Below are 27115 nucleotides of genomic sequence, written 5' to 3'. Positions count from 1 at the left end.
CACTGCTTCCGGGTCGCGGTCATTTTGAGCCCGTATTTGGGTGACTTCTTAGAGGCCGACTGGCTGGCTGCTCCCCACCCCCAACTCTGCTGCGGTGCCGCGCGCCTGAGGGTTTCCGCGGGCTCTTCTTCCTCCTTGAGCCCTCTCGGGTCCCCTCGAGGCCTTCTGCCCTCGATCGCCCCGGCTCGCCGCGCGATCGCCGCTGTGGTCCGGAGGTGGGTGAGGTGACGCAAAGAGCCTCCATTCCGCCCCCCACCTGCCCACTCACCACCTCCGAGCGGCCAGCCGCTACCCTGCACCTTCCGCCATTTTCCCGCCTGCGAGAGTGGGCAGGTCGCCCGCTGGCTGTCGGGCTCCCGAGTGCGGGAGCCTGAGGGAGGCGAGGGGGTGATTTCTTGGTGACTAATGTGTGTCCCGGGGTGTTGCAGGTGGGAGACGCGGGGATTGTGACTATGCAGTGCGGGATTCGGCCATAGGCCGACGAGGGTTCGGTTCAGCCTTTTTTTGTAGCATTAAGAGGTTAAAATTGTGTTGTTGAAGGGGCCTTGTCAGCCTTGTCGCTAGGGTTTCTAAGTAGGATGCTGTTGCGGAAAATAACGTTTCATAGGTAGTCTGTTTAGCAAGCTCCATCCGTCCATGAGTTCATTTTACCCTTTCTATTTCTTTTTCCTATGCAAGGGATTGTCAGTGATGGTTTATTGAGTGAAATTTATTGAGTGAAATAGCCTCAGTTGCTATTCTCGCCGTGTATGCCATTTCACGTTTTCATGTAAATGGCTTTTAAGATGGGAATAATCATGGTCCTGTGTGAACGTTCTGTAAAATACGCAGTTATCCAATCTGTTGGTCTCTTAAGTCCTGAGATATGGGGTTAAAAAATAAATAACGTATGTTCTTGAAATTTTGCATTTTGAAATCATACATTCTGAGTCTCTAGAGAGCGAGGAAAGTTTGGAGGATGCAGAATTTGCTGTTAGCTTTAACCACAGGGAGAAGGATATGACGTCTTTGTTATTCAGTTTTTGTGGAGTAGTGCTTTGTGGAAGAGGTTGTGTGTTTCCTGATGATTATTTCATTTTTTTAAAAAGATGGAAGATTCAGAAATGAATTTTGAGGTGTTTCTTCTTCTAATTTGGGAAATCATCGTAATCTTTGTGCATATATTTGTGAAAGGACAACATAGGGTAGTGTGACATAACCAAGCTTCAGGAGGAGAGATCCGTGTATTTCTTTGGTACCATTTTATATCTTAATTTGACATAATCTGTTGATAAATAATTATAAAGGACCTATTCTTTTTCAGTTAAGGGACCTAAGATGGGTAATCCGATCCAAATAAGTTAATAGGTTTGTTACATTTTTATTTAGGTCACTTTTTATTATGTCAGGTACTTCAGATTTGGTAGTGTCTAGTAAGTATTGCTTGTTTGGCCTGTAGACTAGTGATTTTACTATGCTATATCTTAATTGAGTTTGGTCTGTTGAATGATTTCTAATACTGAAATGTTTTTGATGCAGGAAAAATGAATGGGAGGGCTGATTTTCAAGAGCCGAATGCAGAAGTTCCAAGACCAATTCCCCGTAACTATCAATTAAATATTTATAATTAGAAGCACTTTCTATGTATGAAAACTCACTGCCTTGAGTAGCAGCAACTGGCCTGGTTTAGGGGTGTGTGACCTGTGCAGTCAGACAGGGATTCACTCTGTTTAATAATCTGTTGCCATCTTGTTCCTTTTTTTTTTTTTTTAAGATTTATTTATTTATTTTAGAGAGAGAGAGCACGCATGCAGGTGTGCATGGTGGGAGGGGAAAAGGGAGTGAGAAGCCCAAGCCGACTTCCTGCTGAGTGTGGAGCTTGACATGGGGCTAGATCCCAGGATCCTGACATCATGACCTGAGCCAAAACCAAGAGTCAGGACACTTAATTGGCTTTGCCACCCAGGCACCCCCATCTTGAAATTCTTCATAATTTAAGTAAATGGTCCCAAATTTCGTTTTGCACTGGATCAGCACATTATGTAGTCAGTCCTGACTAATAGCACTGACTTCTCTTTGAAGTCAGTTTGCTTCAAGTTTATAAGCCCGTTTAGGGACTTAACTGTAGGGAACAATCTGAGGGTTGCTGGAGGGGAGGTGGGTGGAGAGATGGGGTATGTGGGTGATGGACACTAAGGAGGGCACTTAATGGAATGAGCACTGGGTGTTACATGCAGCTGATGAATCACTAAATTCTACCCCTGAAACTAAATAAATTGAATTTAAATTTTAAAAAAAGTTTATGAGGCATTTGTTTCATTCATTTAAAAAAATTTGATGTGTTTTGTTAATGTTTAGACTGAATTAAATTTTTAGGCTTAGCTTTTCCATGGGCATTTTAATGTTTGCCAATTTTCCTTGGTAAAAAGACATAGGGGCTGATTACATTCCAACAGAGGAAGAAAGAAGAGTCTTCGCAGAGTGCAATGATGAAAGCTTCTGGTTCAGATGTAAGTTAAGTTTTCTAATCAACAAAATTTTACCTTTAGTACCCAAAATTATTGTGACTTCGTATAGAAAAAATTGGCACATTTTTGGTGTAGTATGGTTACTGCTAAAAAAAGGTTGATTAAGGGAAACAAATTGTACATATTTAAAGTAATAATTCCTAGAACTTTATTCAAGACCATGAGTTAATTTTGTTGGTAACAGTAACTGCTAGCATTTACTGAGTGTACGTGGATTATATAAAAACAACCCAATTAGATTGATAACTACTACTCTCACCTTATAAATGAAGAAATTGAAGTTTAGAGATGTTAAATGAGCTTATGAGTCATAATGTCTGGACTTGAAGCCAAGTCTGTCTGAGACAGAAGTGTGTGATTTTAACTCTTAGATTTCTGACTATTATAAAACCTAGTTAGTGTCCACTTTATATTGTGAAATATTGTTATGCTCCTGGGTCCTCATTTGCAACTAGAGACTTCATCCATGAAGATTTTATTTTTTAAATACAGGCAATGTTGAAAGCAGCATAAAATAGAATCTTATTTTTGAACAGAGTCCTGAAGTTGCTCCATCTGATCACTGCAGTCCTTTCTTATTATATATATATTTTTAAGATTTTATTTATTTTTGAGGGAGATTGAGAGAGAACGTGTGAATGAGCAGGGGGAGAGGGAAAGGGAGAAACAGATTGCCTCCAGAGCAGGGAACCCGAGGCGGGGTGTCATGGGGCTTGATCCCAGGACTCTGGGATCATGACCTGAGCTGAAGCAGATGCTTAACCAGCTGAGCCACCCAGGTGCCCCTCAGATAAAGTGATTCTAACAAAAACAGTGGAATTTTAGAAAGGGAAGGGGCGACTTTAAATAATTAAAGAATGATCTACATTTTTATCAGTTGGCCTGGCATTTACAGTTTCAGTGCTTGGTAGATAAGTTTTATGAGACCTAGTCTTTGTCCTAAAGTAGTTTTTTGTTGTAATTGAGACAAAGCTAACACATGGAGAAAGATTAAATACATAATGGCAGTAGGCATTTTTAAAAGGGATAAATTAATTGGAGTTGATTTAGCTAAAAAAGACCTTATCAAACAAATGAGACTCAACAACTAATAGGACTTGAATTAAATGAAGAAGAATGGGGTTAGAAGAACATTTAGATAAAGGAAAAGTGAGCAAAGGCAGAGTCTATGGTAACTTCATCTGAACTGGAGCCTTGAGGCTGAACTGATTGGAATGGGGTCTTTCGTTGGGGGTGGAAAATGAACACAATACCAAAAAGTTAAAGATTTGATGCACTACATGTTTTCGGTTCGTGGCCAAGGGATTGGTTTGCAGATTTTTAAAAGGGAGATGAGGTAGCAGTGTGCAGGATGGCTTAGAAGGATAAGAGGTAGCACTGTGAAGTCTTAGAGCTTTTGGCAGTGCCTCAGGCACGCAGTCATTGAGTGTAGTGCATTTGGACTACAGAAGATGGGATGGCATCTTTTTTTAAAGGATGGATAACAGGATTTTAAAATAAACTGACTATAACGATATTAACTTCAAGATACCCATCTTAGGAGACTAATGATGACATTAAGCACCTAGAGAGCAAAGGTGTATGTGAGAAATTAGGGTTGGAGGTATAGTTGTATTGGTGAATTCAAGGAGTTAAGTGTAAGAATAATAATTAATACATAATGAGTAATCATTAAATTATAAAGTATTTATTAATAATTAAGTGTAGGAATAAAAGCATAATATCTGTCATGTGGTTAATATGTAGGAATGGTAGGCAGAAGTCTGGGTGGCACCCGTGGGTAAGGCAACAGGTGGTGGTAAAAGAATCAACAGAGACTGAAAAGAGAATAGGAGTTTCATATAAGCTTGTGCATTTTATCTTCAGTTCAGATATTCAGAGACTTACAGAGCTTTCAAGCTAGAAAGAACCCGAGTAAGAATTAGATGATGATGCCCATCTGCGGGTGAGAACAATTTTTCTGGATCCGCATCGTCGTGGATCAGAGACCTGTAAAACGTTTTCATGGCCCATTAGGCAATAATTTCTCAGGGAAGTCAGTTGTACTCTGGCAACAGATATTTTATCTTTGTGGGTTGCCTAGAGTAAATAGATACAATGGTCTATTTTCAAGTCTACTTTTGACACAATTAAGACAAGTCTGGTGGATAGGGATTTGGGATCATTGTAATGTTGGGCTCATGGCCACATAGATACTGTGGTGTCCGGATTTCTGGCTGATAAATTTAAGCTACTTGCTGTACAGGTTTAACATTCTAAACAGCTGTAACAGCATTATGCTAGAAGTGCGGAAGAGCAGCGATCAGTAGGCAGAGGTCTCGTGTATGCCTATTAAAAGTAGGATGTGAAGTATATGAACAGTATATACTGTTCTCAGTAATTCTGTGTATCAAACAGATGAATCGTGGGGGCCTGGCTGGTTCATCCGGTAGAGCATGTGACTCTTGATCTTGGGGTTGTGAGTTCGAGCTTCACGTTGGGTGTAGAGATTACTTAAAAATAAAATGTTTTAAAAAATCAGATTAATCACAAGTTGGGAAGCATACCTCGTTAGTTGTATTTCAGCTTGTTAGTTACATACCATATCGATTATTGGGAAATTACTGAACAGCTTATACTAGGACATGAGTAAGTAATGATTACTTTTGAAAGCAGATAGGCTAGGTGTTGCATGTTGCAGTAACATCAAGCATGGAAAACACAGAACCTTGGCTGTAACCATGGACAATAGGCAGTTCAACATATGGTTATCAGAACTATTAGTCATGTATTAGGAAATTTTATACATTAATATTTGTGTCTTCATATAAGGATATGCATGTTCATATATGTTAAATATGCATATATGTGATATATATATGTATATGCATATATGATGTATATATATGTATATGCATATATGTTAAATATGCAATATGTGATGTTAACTTTATATCAATGAATTTATGGAATCCATGTTACTTTGGAGAGTATCATTTTATGTCCATTGATTTTTTTTTTTTTAAGATTTTATTTATTTATTTGACACAGAGAGAGATCAGAAGTAGGCAGAGAGGCAGGCAGAAAGAGAGGAGGAAGCAGGCTCCCCGCTGAGCAGAGAGCCCGATGCAGGGCTCGATCCCTGGACCCTGAGATCATGACCTGAGCCGAAGGCAGTGGCTTAACCCACTGAGCCACCCAGGCGCCCCTATCCATTGGTTTTTAAAAAAGGTGTGGTGGAAGTAGGAATGAGTAGGAAAGGTACTTCCTAGGGTAATTTTTACACATTTTTTTAGATCTGTTAAATATATTCCTCTTGGTTTAAAATTAGTTTAAAATTTGATCTAGGGTTCATTCTCTTTATGGTAACTTGTTTATTTCTACTTTAATCTACTCAATTTTAAAATACAACTATGAGGGGATTTTATTTCCAGTGCCCTTAAAATTGTCGTCTTATGCACTAACCACAAACTGGTTATATCTGTGCCCATACGTAGAGGTAATGAAGGAATCTATTACATAAAGGGTAGTTTAATGTGTACAGGAATTAGTGAAAAAGTATATGTATTCATACCGGTTTTATGCATCATTTATAGATTTTGTGGATAATACACATGTGTACTATTGGTTCTCTTTTCTTCTCTCTCTCTCTTTTTTTTTTTTTTAATTTTATTTTTAAGTAATTTCTACACCCAGTGTGGGGCTCAATCCCACAACCTCAAGATCAGGAGTTGCACACTCCACTGACTGAGAAAGCCAGGTGCCACTGTACTGTCGGTTTCCTAATGAGATAGTATACTGATTGAGGAGTGTAGACTTTGGTGCCTGTCTGGATCCAGATCCCAGCTCCATCCATTATTTAGCTTTCATATTTTGGACAAGCACCTGATGCCTGTATGCCTCAGTTTCCTTATCTATATGGGGATAATAACTGATTTCATAGGATTATTATGAGGATTGACTCAATTTATTTTATAAGTGTTAACTGTCTGTATTTGGCTATTTGTGCTACCGTGATTTTACAAAATAAATGTTTCAGTTGAACAGTTACTAATTTAGATTAGCATTTTGTTATTGTAAGAGGAGAAGAGTTTAAGGAATTTTAGGGTCCTCATATTGGATATGGTCAGGACTGGGGTCATAGTGCAAAAAAGCTCCTGGTCAGCAGTATTATGGTTTGCATAAAGAAACATTTTAAAACAGACTTTGAGATAGGAGTCATACTGCAGTGGAAAAGGCTGTGGACCTGGGGGTCAGGAAACCTGGGTTTTAGACCCAGCTGTACCGTAAACTATCCACCTGTGTTGGCTTTTTTCCTTTTTTTTAAGATTTTATTTATTTGAGAGAGAGAGCAGAGCAAAAGAGAGTGAGCACAAGTTGGGGGAAGAGGGAGAAGAAGAAGCAGACTCCCCACTGAGCAGGGAGCCTGACATGGGATTCGATGCCAGCACCCTGGGATCATGAGCCAAAGCAGTCAAAGGCAGTCAGTTAGCTGGCGGAGCCACCCAGGTGCTCCTGTCTTTGTTGCTTTTGAGCACATGACTTATTTTTTCCAATTATCAGTTTACTCTGGTTAAGATAAAGATTAGATAATCTCTGAAGTCAGTTTTGGTTTTACCATTCTCTTTTACTGTGACACAATACATGAGACCAGATGTTAGTTCTAATCCATTATCCATTATAGCACGAAAAGAAGTTAAGAAATTTATATAAAGACATAGTAGTGAATGGCAAAACTAGTACTAGAATTTTAACCAAACTATTGCTCTCTGTCTTATGCCATCTTGGCCTAAAGACAAAGTGAAATGGGAACGGCATCGTCCATTATAGAGATGGTGGGCTGACTCAGTACGTTTTATCCTTGTGTGATTCTTCAGTGCTTCATGTTGCCATCCTTGAGTCAAGCTGAAGGGGTAAAATGATAACAGATTATACTGGTGCTGTAATGGAAAGAGACATGTCCTTCAAAAAACCATTAAACGATAATTCATTAAGTGTTTTAACCAACCAACCTTAAAGAATGTATTTTTCTAGCAAAAGTAAAATCCATTCGTAAGTAGTAGACCGAGGATTTAAACCTTAGGGTTTCTGCAGATTGTGTCTGGGCAAAGCTAATGCTTTATTCCAAAATTAATGGATTCAATTATGAGATCTCTTATAGTTTAGATGTCTTAAATTACCTTAGTTTTTGAATGCTCATGGAGTCTAGACCAAAGTTGAGTAAACTATAGCCTAAGGGCCAAATCTGTTATTGTATGGCCATGAGGTAAGAATAGTTTCTACATTTTTATTTTTAGATGGTTGACAAAAATCAAAAGAGTTACAATATCTTGTTAAATGTGAAAATCACATTAAATTTATATTTTTGCATCCATATGTTCATTTGTTTACTGTTGTCTCAATGCATTTGGTTATAATTGGCAGTTGAGTAGATGAGACAGACCTGTGGCCTGTGAAACCTGTAATATTTACCATCTGGGTCTTTATAGAACATTTCCCAACCCCTGGTCTGAAACTGTGCTCTCCAGCGTAGCAGCCACATATAGCTAGTTAAATTTGAAATACTTTATAGCAGAAAGGATACGAAGCAAAATCAGCAAAAGGAATGGAGTGTGGGTTAAAGTCCAAAGGAGATCAGGTAGACCAGGCAAGACTTCTAGGACTCTGCTAGTAGAGTCACACACCAGTGGATGTGGTAATTTTCTCCAGCTGTGAGTTGTGATAATGTGAGTGAAGTGTTACCCACCAAGGACTCTCAATAAAAAAGACTCCGTGCCCGGGGTTTTTACTGGGGGCTGGTCCCATGAACTCAGCCTAGCAAGTACCAAAATTCCAGATTCTCAGAAGGAAACCAGGTGTTCAGCATAAGCTATATTTGTATAAGCAGTTTAGGCACAGTGAGCCACTTACTCAGTTCAAGTTTTTTATCCCTTGTAGAGAACTGTTTACTAGCCACGTTCCCACATATCAGCCAAGGACCTTGTAAGGAGGTCTTTTTAAGGATAGCAGTCTCAGGGTTCCTATTTTAAATCTTTTCTGCCTACTTACCTAACTGGAAAACATGGATACAGACTACTGCCATCATCACAGAAAATTCTTTTGGACAGTGCTGGTGGAAAAAACAGTGATATTTAATTATGAGCTTTTTGGAGATTATGATGGCGAGCTTTGGATTTTTCAGTCTGGGTTAATATGCATACATATGTAGATTTTTTAAAAATTAAGTGTAGTTGACACAGTGTTGCATTATGTTATATTTTCACTTAGTTTTGAGGAATTCACTGATTTAGAAGAAAAAACTCTAGTATTTAAAATGTATTCTTGGGTATTCTTGCCCCCATCACTGTGTAATTGTCGACAAATATTTCTTGTGTTTTGGTTCATACAGTGTACTACAGAACTTAAAAGCTTGAGATAACGATATCAGGCAGTTAGAATCTGGAACTGCCATTGAAGTAGCTGTATGGCCTTGAGCAAATTACTTAACATCTCTGAGTTTCAATTTTCTTACCTTTAAAAGGGCAGTAATAAAAAAAAAATAACTCTAGAGATATGTTAAAAGTAAGTGAGAAAACGTATATAAGGCATTTAGCACAGGCCATGGAATTTAGTACTTATTCAGTAGTAGCTCTTAGTGTAATACTACTTCTTGCCTCTTATTAATTCCTTCTTACTCTAATTCAGAAATGACTTTTGGTCCTATTTAGAATATTGTCTTTATTGGTGATATTAATGAATGGCCCTTTTAGAGCCAAATCTAGATGGTTCTTGAGTTACATTGTTTAATATTTATAATATTTTCTTAAATTTAAATATTTCTATGGATTGTATATAATACAGGTCTTAGTTTATTATTTCTACTGATTGTATATATACAGCTCTTAGTTTATTTTATTTTTTTAAAGATTTTATTTATTCGAGACCGAGAGATACAGAGAGAGAGGGAGAGTGTGAGTAGGGGGAGGGGAAGAGGCTGAGGCCAAGGGAGAAAGAGAAACAGACTCCCTGCTGAGCCAGGAGCCCAACATGGGGCTCTATCCCACGAGCCCCAGAACTCTGGGATCGTGACCTGAGCCAAAGGCAGATAGATGCTTAACCATCTGAGCCACCAGGTGCCCCTAAAATACAGCTTTTAAAAATGGAAAAGTCTTTTTTTTTTTTTTTTTTTTAAGATTTTATTTATTTGAGAGAGAGAGAACGCATGAGCAGGGGGGAGGGACAGAGGGAGAAGCAGACGTCCACTGATCAGGGATCCCAGTGTGGGGCTTGATCCCAGGACCCTGAGATCATAACCTGAGCTGAAGGCAGACGCTTAACCAACTGAGCCAGATTTTTGTGCCCCGGAAAAATCTCTTGTAAAGATCTTCCTAGATAGTTGTACTGATACATATTTATCCTCGTGAACTCAGATAAAGTCTTTTTTCCTTTTGTTGATATTGACAAGTTCTTTTTCTTCCTTTAGCTGTGCCTTTGGCTGCAACAAGTATGTTGATTACTCAAGGATTAATTAGTAAAGGTAAATATTTAAACTTCAGATTTATTTGGCATTTTGGATATCATGTTTTTATGTTGTTTTCCTGATTTTTAGATAAAGTATAATAATGTCATATTAAACATGATCATTGGTATGCTTCTCCAACATCAGGAGAGTTATGTCTCTATGGACCCCGACTCATAAATAGACTTAAGAATTTGATGTCCTCTGACACTGTAGCAACATTCACAATCTACAAGAGCAAAAAAGTAACTAAAAACCTGCAGACTGTTGGCAGGGAGGTAGAGGAAAAAACCTGGTCTAGGAAGGCCACCATCACTATTACCTACGATCTCACTAAAAATGCAGGTTCATGGGCCCCATTCCAAAACTCCTTAATCAGAATCTCTGAGATAGGGCCTAGGAATCTGTTCTAACAAGCTCCAGGTAATTTTTAATGCACTGGTTTAAAGATCAGTAGCTATCTAGCTCCTTAAAACCAGAGTTTTATCTTATAGAAAGGGGTTTGGGGCCACTTTCTGTCCCTGATTCTATTGGTGTGAATATTACATTGCCTTCCTTCCTCCTACGTAACTAATTACACACACAACTGAAGCAGAAATTTCCTTTTATAAGTTGCAGATATATCATGATAGAACTGTTCTTGGATAGGGTGAATCCACTGAAAATGTTAGAACTTTTAACTGAGGAGGCAGATTTTTCTTACAGCTAAAATCTTCCTGGATTTTTAGTCACCATTTGGTGATGATTTGACTTGTCATCAATGGCACTTTATGCCTCTGTGATTTCATTTGCAAAAGTCATACCATGATCAACGACATTGTTCCAAAGGATTGTAATTGTCTGTAAGGTCTGAGCCTGGAGCCTTAACAGTAGAATTTAATAATCCATTTTTAATTATTTTATTTTATTTATTTTAGAGAGAGTGTGTGCATGCTGTGAGTGGAGAGGAGGGGCAGAGGGAGAGGGGAAGAGAGAATCTTAAACAGGTTCCACACCCAGCATTGAGCCCGACGTGGCTTTTGATCTCATGACCCTGAGATCATGACCTGAATGGAAACCAAGAGTCAGACACTTAACTAACTGAGCCACCCAGGTGCCCCTCCATTTTTTGGAAAGAATTGCTGAAAATGATTAACCTAAGTTATGGACTAATGTTTATTGTATAATACAATAACTGTCAGAGTTGTTCCTTTTGGGGTTTTGATAATTTGGAATAAAAATATAAAAAATACGTTGATGTGCTGTTCATATAACTATTTTCCAGGATTAAGGGATTTTATTACTGTTAAGTTGTATTGAGGATTTGTTTTGGATGCAGTGTCCTAATAAAGTCAGTCTCAAAAAAAAAAAAAAAAAGAAATTGGGAAGACTTTAGAAAAGGAATTCAGAATCCACCAAGACATTTTGCCTTTAATCAGAATGCCTAGCACTTTGTATGTGCTTTCATCCACAGTTTGTCATGTCATACTCAGCATAGTCTTAGCTGCTCTATCACTACTTGTTCTCTTTTCTTTTTTTCCTGAACATTTAAACATGCCCAGGTCTGTTGTAACTTGAGAACATAAAAAAGAAAAATCTTCCCTCCTATCCCTTTCCGACTGTTCCCAGCTGTCTTGCATTTGAAGTCAAACTTCACAAATGAGCACTTCACTTTTTCTTCTTCTTCTTTTTTTTTTTTTTTTTAAGATTTTATTGATTTATTTGCCAGAGAGAGAGAGCAAGAGAGGGAACACAAGCAGGGGGAGCGAGAGTGGGAGAAGCAGGCTTCCTGCTGAGCAGGGAGCCCGATGTGGTGCTCTGGGGCTGGATCCCAGGACCCTGGGATCATAACCTAAGCTGAAGGCAGACACTTAACAACTGAGCCACCCAGGCGCCTCCAATTTTCACTTCTTTTTTTTTTTTTTTTTTTTTTTTTTTTTTTTTTTTTTTAAGATTTTATTTATTTATTGTACAGAGAGAGATCACAAGTAGGCAGAGAGGCAGGCAGAGAGAGAGAGGAGGAAGCAGGCTCCCCACCAAGGAAAGAGCCCGATGCGGGGCTCGATCCCAGGACCCTGGGATCATGACCTGAGCCGAAGGCAGAGGCCTTAACACTCTGAGCCACCTAGGTGCCCCCAATTTTCACTTCTTTTAACCCATTACAATCTGTGTGAAAAGATTATGCATATGTTCTGACATTTACCAACACTTCAGAAGGTTACGAGGACAGCTTCCTTGTTGCTTAAATTCGATGGGCAGTTTTTGTTCCTGATGATTATACGACTTTAACCAATCTCTGGAATGGTTCTTTTCCCCAGACTTCTGTGACAGCACATTCTGATTTTTCTTCTGCCCCTGGAAACTCCTCCATTTTTTCATGTGTTCTGAGTGTCTAATATGTATTATACACTGTTTTGGGCAGATAACACCAACAGACAAAAATTCAAGAAGTGCTAGTACTTAATATTTTAATGTGGGTTTTCATCCTCCACTTGTGTTCTTCGGAGTTCTGCTTTGCCTTTCAGTCTTCAGTTTGTGTAAACTCTTACGGGAGTGCTGGTGTGGGCTTCAGGACCGTCTCTTGCTCTAAATCCCCATGATTCTCCCTCGCCTCCATCTCTGCTCCAGACCCGTATTTTGCATATCTTCACAGAAATGGCCCTTCTTACAGACTCTTCAGACTGACTTATTTCATCCCAAACTGAGTTCATTTGCTTCCAAACCAGTTTCTCTCTTGTCCCCATGTCTGAGTGGTACACTCTTCATCTAGGAAATTAAGGCGTTATCCTTAACCTCTACCCCTTATTTGCCTTGCCCAGTGAATGTTCATTCTAGTCCCGCCCTTAAATCTCTCCATAAACTGTCTACCTCCATCTGCCCCGCCAGCATAATTAGCGCAGCCGTCTGTTGCCAAGAGTATTGAATTAGCTGTCAACAGGTCTATTTGCCTCTATTCTTGCTACTTCCTCTTAGGAAACAGGCTATCCCTGGCACTGATCAGAGGGCAAAACTGTAAAAACTCTGAGAGCAAGAGAGAACATCTTGTTTACTGTTATATTCCTACTTTCTAGTAGGTAATGTCTGTATGTTGTAAGGGGTCTGTAACTGTTTGGAGACAGAAAGAAGGAACAGCTGTTTTGAATGAAGGTAGGTATCATTACTGTCTTCCTTTTTCTCATTCCGGTTGTGTAACTGAAGCTAATAGCATAACTTAGTTCTGTTTTCATATTTCACACACATGAAATCCTACAATTAAGTATTCCTCTGTATATCTTCCTTCAGAGTTCGTAGAATTGATCCACTGGTGTACTAGAGCTGGCTTGTACCACTTCCAGAAAGCTGATTGTTAAATCTTCAACAGCTTGGCAAGCCAGTGTTGAAACCATTGATAGCTTGAAATTGGTCATGGTGCAAGTATTTTCTCCATGGAAATCAACCGACATTCCAAATCAGAGCTTTTTATTTGGACAGCTGGTTTTTCTAACACATCACTAGAGTCATCCACATTGTTGCATGTGATTGTAGATTATATATTCCGGTTGCCCTATAGTTTTCTGCTGTGTAAATACACCACAGCAGTGTATCCATCCTGGTGTGCATTGGCAATTGGGTAATTTCCAGTTTTGACTGTTCCAAGTGGTTCTGCTATGAATACGGTACCTTTTGGTAGTCATTTTGGGTCATAGATTAGGTATATTTTCAGCTGTGGTGGGTACTGTCGGACTTTCTAAATTGTTTGGACCAATGTACACTCTCGTACCATTTTATTAGTGGAGTTCTCTTTGTGTCACGCTATCGCTGTCACTTCCTCTTTTCACGTCCTTTGAATTTTAGCCATTGTGGTGAGTGAATAGTTAAGACTGATTATGGTTTTAAGTTGTATCTTCCTAATGACTAATGAAGTTGGGGACCTTTTCTTTTGTTTATAGCTCACTTGAATATGTTCCTTTTTAGCAAAGTGTCTGTTCATGTCTGTTGTCCATTTTTCATTGGATTGTCTTTTTCTGTTGATTTTGTGAGGTTTTCTGTATCTTCTAGAAGTGAATCTTTTGTCAGATGTATGTCTTGTGATTATTTTTCCCCCTGATTAACTGTAGTTCTTAGTATATAAAATAATTTATCGTGTTTTTTATGATGAAGGCTTTATGCGTTCTAAGACCTTTGCCTAATAACAGGACATGAGGAATCTCTAACGCTTTTTTCTATGAGCTTTATTTTTTCTTTCATACTTAAATTTTCAAGTCATTTGGAATTGTTTTGTTTTTTGTTTTCTTAAGATTTTATTTATTTATGACAGAGAGAGCTAGGGAACCACAAGCTCAGGGGAGCTGGAGAGGGAGAAGTAGGCCCTGCACTGAGCAGGGAGCCCAATATGGGTCTCAATCCCAGAACGCTGGGATCGTGACCCGAGCTGAAGGCAGGCGATAACTGAGCCACCCAGGTGCCCCAGGAATTGTTTTTGAATATAGGCACATCTTGTTTTATTGAGCTTTGTTTTATTGAGCTTCACAGATACTGTGGTTTTTACAGATCTAAAGTTTACGACGACCCTGCTTTGAAGAAGTCTCATTGGTGCCATTTTTTCAACAGCATTTGTTCATTTTGTGTCTCTGTGTCACATTTTGGCAATTCTCACAGTAGATGTTCCCCTTATATATTTGTAATGGTGATCAGTGATTACAACAGCTCAGATGATGGTTAGAATTTCTTAGCAGTAAAATATTTATATACACTGTTTTAGGTAATATTATTGCATGTTTAATACAGGACAGCGTAAACCTAACTGCTGTATGCAGTGGGAAACAGAAAAATGCATTGAACTTACTTTATTGTGATTCTCCCTTTATTGTGGTGCTCTTGAACGGAACCTGCAGTATTTCCAAGGTACACTTATATTGTGTGAGGTGTAGGGTAAAGGTACATTTTTCCCTCCTTATGGATATGGAGGTGACCACTCACTATATTTTGAAAGAACTGTCTTTGTTCACTGCATGCAGTGTTGCCTTTGTCATAAGTGACTGTGTATGGATCTGTTTCTTGACTCTTCTGGTTTTGATGGGTTTATCTGTTCTTGCACTTAGAACAGTCGTAACTACTGTAGCTTTATTGTAGATCTCGGTATTTGTTTGGTAGTCAGTTTTTCACTTCTGTTGTTTTTCAATATTGCCTTGGTTCTCAGGTCTTTGTATTTCCACATGATTTTCAGAATAAGTTTTTCAATTTTTTGGAACACTTTGATTTTTAATTGGGATTGGATTGAATTTATAGATGACTTTATGGACAGTTGTCATACTGGCAGTATTTATAGTCTTCCCTTTATGGACATGAATGTATTATTCCTCTACTTAGCTTTCATTTCTCTCAGTAAGCTTCGTAGTTTTCAGTGCACAGATCCTTCACATATTTCATTAGGTTGCTCCTGGATCTTTGATGTCTTTGGGTGCTATAATAAATTGTATCTTTGAAAAAGGTTTGGTTTGTTTGTTTCTCGTTTACAGGAAGTATAGTATTTTTTTTTATATTGACCTTGTATCAAGTGATCCTGCTAATAAATTCACCTGTTCTAATCGCTTGTAGAGTCTTTTGGATTGTCTTCATATTTCTGTTGATGTTGAATTTACTTGGTTCTCTTTTTTATCTTTATTTTTATTTTTACTTATTTTTTTTTAAAGGTTTTATTTATTTGACAAACAGAGATCACAAGTAGGCAGACAGGCGGGCAGAGAGAGAGAGGGGGGATGCAGGCCTAATTCGGGGCTCCATCCCGGGACCCTGGGATCATGACCTGAGCCGAAGGCAGAGGCTTTAACCCACTGAGCCACCCAGGTGCCCCTGGTTCTCTTTTTTAAATAGCTGTAGCTTTTAGACTTCTCTGAGGTAATGGAAAGAGCTAATATAGTCAGGTAATAATACTTAAAGATAGTCTGTCCTGATTTTTCCTTTTATCTTTGTGGGTTGTCCAAGGCTGCTGAGAAATAGATGCTAAACTTTTTAAACTTTATATTGCTAACATTAGAACTTTATATTTGCTCACATTAGAAGAGATTAGATTATGGCTCAGAGAAATAGTTTTCTTGCATTTTTTTAATCATTTCTGTCATTTTCTTAACATACTTTTAGCATAAACTTGGCATATGCCTATTTTATTTTAATAAAAGATAAGACATCTTAATTAACTTATCTAAATGTGTCTATCTCTAACAGTTAATATGACTCAGAAATATCTGCTCTTTCATCTTTAGGAATCCTTTCAAGTCATCCCAAATATGGTTCCATCCCTAAACTTATATGTAAGTATGGACAACACTCATTTTCTTAGCTTTCTTGCCTGAGTAAAATAATTAGCTTTTACCAAATGTTTTGTCTTGTCTGACTCATAACAGTTATTTGGTTATTTGTTTTGACCGGCTTATTTAAGCTTTTCATTAAATGGACTAGTCAACTACTTGGGCATTTTACTGTTAGCAATAAGAATTACAAGTTATTTGAAAGAGAATTTTTTTCTTTTATAATGTAATAAAACTGCTACTTTTAAATAATTTGTAAAACTATATAGTATTTTAAAATAAAGTCTTTGGAGGAAAGAAAATTGTCCAGCTGTAGGGAAATAAATTGTCTTAAAATTAAGTCTAACTTTTAAAAATCTCTTTACATTTTAAGATGTAAATAAGCATACTTTATCTACTGTTATAGTATGATTATAGGAAAGAAGCTAAATTGCTTTAAAAAGAGCACCTGAGACTTTTTATGAATCTTTCCAGATTAGCCTCATTTACATATTGTAAATAAACACATAAAGCAACAGTAGTCACATTTAGGTACACTTCATAATTCACTACTTTAAGGAATTTGTTGCACCTAATTTTAAAAACAGTCTTACAAAATTAGCTGGACAAATAGTATGATTCCCATCTTATAGGAAAAGAAATGGCCTGAAATCCCTATGACTAGGCTAGAACTCTTAATTCCTGTACCACATCTTTCCTGACTATATTAATAATGAGTAAAGTAGAATTTATATATCTTGGAGCAGTTTTATTTTGGATTATTTCCTTTTGTGAAAGTGATCTATGTCTACAAAATCTTTCTGTGTACTCTGAATCTGATCTAATGTGATCTCCGTTTTCCCATATCAAGACCTATTTGAGATCACATTTCTTAAAAAAGTGTTTTTTTAGGAAAGATTTTTATTTAAATGGGACATTGAGTTACATTTTTTTGTTTGTTTTTACAAATAAGTTGCTTGTATCATGGGATACTTTGCTGGAAAGCTTTCTTATGTGAAAACTTGCCAAGAGAAGTTCAGAAATCTTGAGAATTCCCCTCTTGGAGAAGCTTTACGCTCAGGACAGGCACGGCGATCTTCACCATCTGGGTAGGCCAAATTCTAATTTTTATTGAAGGTTTTTAATTTTAGCTAAAAAAATTGTAACTGGTTATTGCTATAATTCAGGGCATGAAACAGTTGTGTAACCGGAAGGACTATTGGGAACTTGCTGTTTGCAGCGAGCTAAAGCTATTTTGTTTTTAAAAAAGGGGAGTAAAATATGTCTACCTTTGTTTCATTTTTATTTATTTGTATTTACTTAGTTGAATAAATTCTTCATACAACTTGGGGCTTGAACTCAGGATCCCAAGATCAAGAGAGCCACCATGTTCTATCCAGCTGAGCAAGCCAGGCACCCCTACCTTTGTTTTATTTTTATTTATTTATTCATTTTTAAGATTTTATTTATTTATTTGAGAGAGAGAGAGAGAGCACGGGCTGGCTGTGGGGAGAGGTAGAAGTAGGCTCCCAGCTCAACAGGGAGCCCGACATGGGGCTTGATCCCAGGACCCTGGGGTCATGACCTGACCTGAAGGCAGACAACTGACTGAGCTACCCAGGCACCCCCCAGTCTTTGTTTTAAATATAGAGTTGCATCCTGTTAGGAGTGCTTATATGAGAATAAAGGATTTTTAATTTGGCAAATACCTTTGATTACTGTATTTTGGACTTTTCTTTTGAATTCCTAAATTTTATCATCCCATTTCTTAAATTTCAACTTCTTTTTTTTTTTTTTTTAAGATTATTTATTGATTTATTTGACACAGAGAGATCACAGGTAGGCAGAGAGACAGGCAGAGAGAACGGGAGAAGCAGGCTCCCTGCTGAGCAGAGAGCCCGAAGGCAGGGCTCGATCCCAGGACCCTGGGATCATGACCTGAGCCGAAGGCAGAGGTTTTAACCCACTGAGCCACTCAGGTGCTCCCTTAAACTTTCAACTTCTTAATCCTTCTGTTTAAATTAGGGAAATTATTTTAAGTATGTTCTCCAAAGTTCTGTTTTAATTATGTAAGTATAAATAAATGAATCTGTCCATCTGGATAGGTAGATAAGTAATAATGTAATTAAGTAGATATAATACCTAAATTGTTATAAATGGTAAACCCTACGAAAGCTAGTATTACTTATATATCTGCCTTAACAAAATAGTGTTTATGGCCTGCTAGCTGTGGAAGTAACTTCCCTTAATGTGGAACTGGACATATTTTCTAATTTGAAATACTTTTTCTTTCCAAGGACCTTTTTTTTTTTTTTTTTAAAGATTTATTTATTATTTTGGAGAGAGAGCGAGCGTGTGCCAGCAAGCTGGGCTAGGTACAGAGGAGAAGGAGAGGGAGGGAGTAAAAATCTCAAGCATGGGGCTCAATTCCATGACCTTGACTGAGATCGTGACCTGAGCCAAAACCAAGAGTCAGATGGTTAACTGAGTGAGCCACTTAGGCACCCCTCCAAGGACTTTAAACACATTAAAATGATCTCTAAAGTGGGGTGCCTGGGTGACACAGTTGGATAAGCAGCTGATTCTTGATTTCAGCTCAAGTCATGATCTAGGGTCATGAAATTGAGCCCTACTTTGGAGCCCGTGTTAGTGGGGAGTCTGCTTGAGATTTTCTTCCGCCCTCTGCCCCTCCCTCCACCCGCTCACGCACATTCTTTCTCTCTCAAATATTTTTTTAAAGAATGGTCTCTGAAGCTTGGGAATTAGAAAATTGGATATACATTTTTCTTCTGTATTAAGAGTGGTGTTTTTAAGTTGTATATTGTATAAATGGGTCAAAACTTATTTATAGGTTTTTGTGGCAGAGAGAAACAGACTTCATTTTACTGTTACAGATAACTGTGTAAAAATTACATAATTCCTTAGAAAGTAAGATAAGTAGATTCATACTTCAACACTTTTTTTTTTTCGGATATAGGCAATAATTTGCGTTTCTTATACAATGTGATTTACAGGCACTATTCTCAGAAGTCAAAATATGACTCAAATTTGAGTGGTCATTCATCCTTTGTGACGTCTCCAGCAGCAGACAACATAGAAAAAGAGATGCTTCCTCATTATGAGCCAATTCCATTCAGTGCTTCTATGAATGAATCTACTCCCACTGGTATTACTGATCATGTTGCCCAAGGTAGAAACTTCTCTTGAAATGAGTTTCAGCATTATATGGTCCAACGTATGTATAAACTTTATTTGATGACCTTTTCTGCTGGATATCACCTGTATGTTCCACCATCCGCCTGAACTCATCATGTTTGTTCATCTGATTCTTCATTCATTCAACATTTTTTGACATCCAGTAGGTGTTAGGCACTCACCTAGGCATGAAAGAAGTATAGATGAGTAAGACCTGGTTCTTGTTCTTGAGAAACTCTCTCAGATTGTTAGAAGATATAGAAATAAAAGGAAAAATTACCAATATGTCCCACTAATCACAAATACTAACAGAGTTGAGTGATTATTGCAAAGAAGTGGTAAATTGGGCCACCGGGAGGCTTCGGAGAGGTTACAGTTGTTAGGCTGGTCTTAAAGGCTTTCAGCTTCTTTGTCTGTAATGTGAAAAGAATAATAATTACCTGCCTTACAGAACTCTTGTCAAGTGAGAAAATCCATGTGAAAATGCTTTGTGAAGTTTGTGTAAATGCTAGCTTTGAAGATCGCAGAATGTAAGTGAAACAACATCAAATTTGGACTAAGGCCTGGATTTGAATGATTGACATTTGCTAGCTGTGGGACTTTAGGCAAGTAACTTTGTGATCCCTTCAGTTTCTTGATCTCTGGAATGGAGCTGATAATTCCTCTCTTAAAGAACTTCGGGAATGAGATGAAATAATCAGAGGTAAAACCTGCCAAGTCATAGGCTCTTAACAGATGTTCACCCCCCCTTTTTTTTTTTTCAATCTAATTTGCGGTGAAAAGTGAAGAATCAGGAAGCACAGGTTTACAGTTCCTTATCTGAAAATCCTAAAATCCAAAAAACTTTGAAAACCACAAAGCTTTATTTTTACAATTTTTTTATCATTTATTTTCCTGATATGTGGCTGGACCTCAGGACCCCAAGATCAAGCGTCACATGCTCTTCCGACTGAGATAGGCAGCCACCCCTACAAAGCTTTTTTATAATTAAACTGGTGATGAAATCTGACTTAACTCATTTCAAACCGTGACCTTATCATCTTTATCTTAATATGACGTGCCCTGCATTTTGTTGTACAAAATATTAACGTTTGGTTATGCGTTGCTGCTTCAAACCTCTGACTGTATGGTTAAGTGACACATTAACAAGCTATATACCATGATAATCTTTCTAAAATCGGAGAAACTGAATTTTGAAGCATTTCTGACTACCAACTTTTAGGTAAGGGATTATGGATAGAATATTCTTTGAAAACGTTTGCTTTAATGCAAGTACCGTAAGCCAGTAACTATGAGGAACAAAGAAGGTTAAAGGAACACTTTTGCTGCTTGGGATAGAAATTGGGATCTATGCGTAGGTTAAAGGGAGGGAGGGGACACGGTGGGAAGGGAGAAGTTGATTATAGGTCAAGTAATGTTGCAGAAGTTGTAGAAGGGCTTCCAGGTAGGTTAGAACATAAAGTAGCCACTAAATATATGTGGCCATTTAACTTAATTAAAATTAAATCAGATTGAAAATTCAATTCCTCAGTTGCTTTGTAGCATTTTAGTTGTTCAGTAGCCACGTGTGCTAGTGGCTGCTCCGTTGGAATGTGCAGCCACAGAACATTTTCATCATTACAGAAAATGGTATGGGACAGCATTGCTTGAGAGCGGGTTGGGGTGGGGACAGTAAGCATTAACATCTTGGAAAAGAAGAAACAGGAGAGCATGGAAGTTAAAGTAATTAAAGACATTCTTAAGTGGATGAAAGGTATTGAAGAGTCTTGATTCTCCCCCGCCAGGGCTTGGAAACCAAGACCTCCCAGTTGGTCAGAGAGAAGGAGGTGGGCAAGTTAGGAGAGAATGGTTAGGATTTCTCTTCACAGGCAGCTGTTCTCACTGCAGCTCTCATTTTCCTAGTCTCTCAAGTTCAGATCCATTCTACTCGTGTTCTAGCCATGCATCACTTCTTCCCTTGTGATGACTTTCATTTTTCCTTCCATATGCCCTAGAAGATTTCATACTATGTTGTACAATTCCTTTTCCAAATAAAAGCAGGCAGACATAAAAGCCTTTTGGTATCTGCCCACAGACGACTGCAAGGCCCATCTTTTAATATATTTTATGTCCTTGAGCGTAGCCATCTATCCATCCATAGCTCTGCTTCTCAGTCCCTTCTCTAAATCACGTTTGCCACTCTGACCACTCTCCACATGGGCCAGTTGCAGCCTCTTGTGCTTTGCCCCAGCTGCTGTCTTCCCTTGCCAGCAGGCTCACCGCTTTTGTTAAAGTCCTGTTGGCCCTATTTGATTCTGCTTGCTTTTACTAGGAGTTGATAGAGTTTCTAATCTTTCAAAGTAGAAAGCACTCGTTCGTTGCTGTTAGACTTACCATAGTTTATTACAGTCAGATTCAAATCATTGCTGTTTTATATTTTATTCCTTCCAGCTCTTCAGAACCTTCCCTAAGTAGTAGGTCATGCTCCCTGTACAATGCAGAATATTTTCACTGGGCTTTGTAAGTGGAAAAAATTCTCCTTAATCTTCTGATTTATGTTTCCATTACTTGTCACAGAATTTTGGAACAGAGAAGTATTTTCTTTTCAGTGAGAAAAAGTTTTAGACCTGGAAGGAACCTAGGAGATAGATCATCTAGTCAAATGTCTGTATTTCGCAACTGAGAAAACCAAGATTCAAAGAAGTTTAGTGATTTGCCCAAGGACATGTACGATGGTTGGCAACATGAGAATAAGAACTTGTAGTTCCTAACTAGTAATCTAGTGCACACTGTCTCCTTCAGAATCTTAAAAATATCATTTATGGTAAAGGGCAAGGAGTTTAATAATTACTCATTAATGATGAAATACACGTGCTTTTTAAACCCCGTATAAGGTTATAATATTTTTCTTTACATTCTTTTTTAGCAAAAATTTAGTTTTCAAGAATGGTATAATATCCAGATTAATATTTAAAGCCTTTTGCTTTGTATCAGTGCAGTATACTTTGTAGCAAAATAAAAGGTTATGCTTGAAAACATTTAAAGTGTAGTTATGTTGATTTGAAAATTCTGATTATTCACTGGGACCTTACTGCAGAGTTCCAAAATACCACTTACAAGAAACTGCTTTTCAAAAAATTATCTTAATTAATAATGATTATATTAATAAAATGATATGTCCAATTTGTATGTGAGAACCTTTTTGAAAATTACTACTTCTGGAGTGGTGTGTAAGACTTTGTAAGTTAATTAGTTGTTGACTCAATGTTATGTTAGCATTAGTTCATTTCTTTTAAAATGTTTATATGATTTTTTTTGCTCGTTATACATTTTGTGAACTATGTTTAATATTTGCTCCTGTCATCTAATAGTAAGAGTAACCACTCCCCTATTTACATCAGTATTTAACTCTTTGATGATATATATATGTTGCCACCTTGACTTTCTTTGGGAGAGATAAAGAATTAATGCTGGTTCCCTGGCCAGAATTATCATTGCCACTTTTTTCTGCCACAGTATTGCTCCATTAGTCCTGAGTAAAAATGATGCATATCGTGATCAAAGGCTATGTTTTATACTTTTCAAAAGCTATTTCCAAGTGTTTTTGTTTAAGTATAAAGATGGCACTTTTTTTTAATAGCTGTTCATGTATAGATTATGGTTATAGGAATGTTCAACTATGTAAAATATTATTAAGTAAAATATATGTAATGCCAAATTTTAATTGCCACTAGTAGGATATATTTTTTGTATAATTTTTAATTATACAAACAGTGCAAATAATTTTCCAGTTTAAAACACTAGTATTTTAGTGAGAATAAATTGCACTGGTATATATTATGATATCCATTCTTCTGGCCATGGTTACTTTTTAATTTTTTTTATGTGGATTTTAAATTTAGAAATAAAAGCTTAAACGTCTAAGAAAGTTTTCATTTTGTAATTTTCTTGAGGAAAATATAGTACCTTTGGAATGGTGGTAATAATTTGACTATTTTACTTTATTCTGTTTTTATTGTAGGTAAGAAGCATTTAGAAAATTTAGTTGCTTTGGGTTTATTCAAATCCTTTTATTACCATTTATTAACTGTTTGTTGTTTTAGGACCTGATCCCAACCCTGAAGAAAGTCCTAAGAAAAAAAATATTACATATGAGGAATTAAGGACTAAGAACAGAGAGTCATATGAAGTAACTTTAACACATAAGACTGACCCCTCAGTCAGGCCTATGCAGGAAAGAATGCCAAAAAAAGAAGGTATGATAGTTTAGTCTGAATCACTTTACTCTTTAGGATTGGGAACTGCAGCATTAGTTAAAAATATTAATTATACTAATACGTGATTTAATTCCGCACGCAATTAACAAAAATAACTTAAAAAAAATAGTTCTGTCACAGTTATTAGTCTTCCTTTCCTAAGTTGTTCCAAAGACCATTTTGTGTTAAAAAATAAAGTCCAAATAATGGTATGAATTAAGACAGTAAGACTAGTTTTAATATGCTGTAGAAATTCTAAATCCTTTTGAATGTTTTCTCTTATCAGAAATCACCTTGGGACTTAGTAAGTGTTTTTTAAATGATGCATCGAATGCATAAAACCAGATCTGGTTGCCTGAGATTGATAACGGGCTATAATGCCACTTTAAGCAGAATGAGAGAATCATGATCGAATAATGAAATTGATTTTCTCACATGTTTTGTGAAATTGAAATAGAAGTTATATGCATCATAAACCACCTTTTAGGGCACTTCTGAAAGAGTTTGACCTTTTTTTCCAGTAGTACTTTTGCTCTATAATTAATTATAAATTTAAAAATCATAGTTTGTTTTCATACCTTTTGGAGCAGCTGTACATTAGCCAAAATAAATTTTCTGAAACAAGTTTACTCCTAATGGAAGAAGACATTTTGAACAGGGGTTTGTACCTATATCAGTGTAGAATTTTATGACATTTTTGAAGAATTTGAGTGTCATTGTTTTAAGGTTTTCTATTTATTACTTTAAAAAAAAAGGAAGGAAAGAGAAGATCCTTGATACCTTCTTGAGAGCCCTATGCCACAAAAAATGCAAAAATGCATTAAAATTTTGAGAATTTTTTATTATGATTATTCTTTTAGAATCAGTTTTATTTCTGTTTAGTGGTTGCTTCATTTAGAATTCTGTTTTCATAATCATGGGTAATACTGCTGTCATATTATTAATGTAAAAAATCTAGCTTTAAAATAGATTAATAATAAAAAATACCTGTTAATGTTTATCATTAGAAGAAAACTTGTAGCATAAACATTTTGCATTCAGTCGCCATTATTTTGTAATATGTAAAGACTTACTGGTACTTTTTTCTGAATTTGAGGATTTAGACTGTAAGCTCCATGAGGGCAGGTGGTAGCATTTCTCTCATTTTTGTAATCTTTTCTATTGTATGTCTGCACAGTATAGGACGCACTGATGTATCAGTGCATATGAAGTGTTTTGGTCGGGCCTCAATAATAAAGGTTTACAAAAGGAAATAAGGTAGATCTTTGGGATTTGTTGGATTTTGACATTTGTGGTTTTGACTGAACAACCTTGAAGCTCTGTTACATGACACAGTAATGTGGAATAATTATTTTCTTTGTAAGAAGAAAACGGATTTTTTGGCATGTGCTCTGTATAATTTAAAGAAAAAAACAGTTATAAAATAGTTTGGGTGATTTTTTAGAATGTTCTTTTTTAGAATCTAGACAGGAAATTTGACGTTAGTACAGTGTAGCTTCACTTGGTCAGAAAGTATCACTTAAAGTTTTCACCTTCAGTTTGTGTCGATTATGTTTGTTGACATTTACCTAAATTAGAAATTAAGACAGAAATTTCAAAAAGGCAAGCGTATTATCAATTCGCCATCAGGGCAGTGACAGCACCATATATCATATAAATTCTAGAAGCCTGCCTTGTGCTCATGAGGGAATGAAGGCCAGGGGAAAGGGCAAAATAGGGAAAAGGTATATAATATCTGAGTATAATAATGCAGTAGTTCAACTTAGACTTCCTGAAAGAATCTTGGGGGGAGGGGTCCCTCGTCCCTACTTTGAGAATGGCTGCTTTACATGGTTAGGAATACTCGAGTCTTCTAAAGCATTGTCATCCACAGATGAAGGCTATGTCGAAGGGAGGCTGAGAGCCAAAGAGTAGAGAAGACAAAGAAGCTTATTACAAAATGTAGTTTCATGTAAAATGCAGGAATATTGGAAACCATTTCCTTCTTGTATAGTATTACAGCTCATGGGGGAGAAGAATGAATTAACCACAGTGTGAAGACGTGATCATTTCTGTTACTCTATTTTTTGTGAAAAACAAAATTCAAATGTTTGTTACTATTTTTTATTTCGTGGTAAGTTTTTTTGTATGTGCTGTAGTATATACCACACTTAGTATGGTAAAGTTGTGAAGGTGTCCACACTTTGGACCTAAGTAGACCTGTGTGCAGATTTTGGCTCTGTTTGCTTTATTAGGTTTGTACCTTGGGCAAGTTACTAATCTGTTTTCTCCCCCTTCGAATGGGGATGGTTGTTACGAGGATCAAATATTGATGTAAAGTTCTTGGTAGAGTGCATCATTATTTATGTCCAACCTTCAGTTCACAAAAGTCTAGCTAGCCCCTTTTTCTCATGCGCATTTATTGAAAGTGAGACTGAAACATAATTTGCATCATAGTAGCAGCCTTGAAATAGTATCTTTCACTTGTTAATATTTGGAATCATCAATTATTTGTGCTTTTTTCCTAGTCAAAGTAAACAAATATGGAGATACTTGGGATGAGTGAAAAATTGCATCATTGGACCGACTGAAGGCGTTTCAATATCCAGCTTCATCTAGGTGGTCATGAAAATCTGCATGCCTTGAGCTCAGCAGCAGTCTTCATAAACACATTTAAAACTAGAACCTGGGTTCTTGTGGTTTGGCTTATTAAAATGATGTTTAAAAACACAGATTTTAATGTGAATGTTGTGTGGCTATATTCTTGAAGAACTGTTTGAATGATGGTATCATACTAGGATCACATACAGTTTGTGAAATCGTTTAAGTTACAGGGTAAGGATACTCTCTTATGAAACTGTAAAGAGATTGTCCGCTCTGGGATCAGCATATATGAAAATACATACCTGCATGTTGAAGTGGGGTGGGGGGGGGCAAGCGGAATTTTAGGTGTTAAGCTTTACATCCAAAAATTATTAAAAAGCCTTTCTCCGGTGTTTGCTGTATTCACTTAATGTTTATGGTAAATAAAACATAAAGGAACATGCGTCTTTGTTGATTTCATGGTTTTATTTGTAATCTCTTTATTGTTAAGTATAAGTAAGCAGTGTTGGTAGGGACAGGAAATGAAGTCATCTGTTTCTGAATATTTAATAGTACAATGAGTGTGGCACGTGTAAATATAGTAAATAGCTCAGCACCTTTAAGCAGTGGTCATATTTGAAAAATTGGCAGAATTCCCAGGAATGAAAATTTGGTATATTTTTTTCATTATCGACCTAATGTTTGTTTTTGGTTCAGGTGAACGGAAAATGACACTGGTCTCATCTAAATTCTACTTACTCGTATTGCAGTTCTACCAGAAACAGTGTTCCAGTTAACTGTTGTAAATCCCCAAACCCAGTGGCTTAAGACAGCGGGCGTTTATTATCTGTTTTCTCTGAGTCCTGAGGAAGGAAGGAATCACTGAGCGATTTA

General features: G+C 37.1%; 1 protein-coding gene across 4 annotated transcripts; it reads left to right on the top strand.

The window, feature by feature from the left end:
* OCIAD1 (OCIA domain containing 1) lies at positions 1-26372 on the top strand. 4 transcript variants are annotated; one of them, XM_032851998.1, is made up of 9 exons: positions 1-215; positions 1519-1581; positions 2409-2489; positions 9949-10002; positions 16206-16253; positions 17203-17338; positions 19244-19419; positions 23507-23659; positions 26167-26372. In XM_032851998.1, the coding sequence occupies exons 2-9, from the start codon at positions 1524-1526 to the stop codon at positions 26202-26204; spliced, it is 744 nt and encodes a 247-aa protein (XP_032707889.1). In that variant the 5' UTR covers positions 1-215; positions 1519-1523; the 3' UTR covers positions 26205-26372. The 4 variants fall into 4 exon arrangements, with proteins under 4 accessions (XP_032707889.1, XP_032707891.1, XP_032707892.1 ...); XM_032851999.1 differs by lacking the exon at positions 1-215 and adding an exon at positions 292-428; XM_032852000.1 differs by lacking the exon at positions 23507-23659.
* Positions 26373-27115: the final 743 nt, after the last annotated feature.

The sequence above is a fragment of the Lontra canadensis genome, unplaced genomic scaffold, assembly GCF_010015895.1.
Source record: "Lontra canadensis isolate GAN:19392208 unplaced genomic scaffold, GSC_riverotter_1.0 scaffold1, whole genome shotgun sequence".
Taxonomy (NCBI): Eukaryota; Metazoa; Chordata; class Mammalia; order Carnivora; family Mustelidae; genus Lontra; species Lontra canadensis.
Note: the sequence above shows the minus strand (reverse complement) of the source record. Positions and strands in the feature narration are given on the sequence as shown.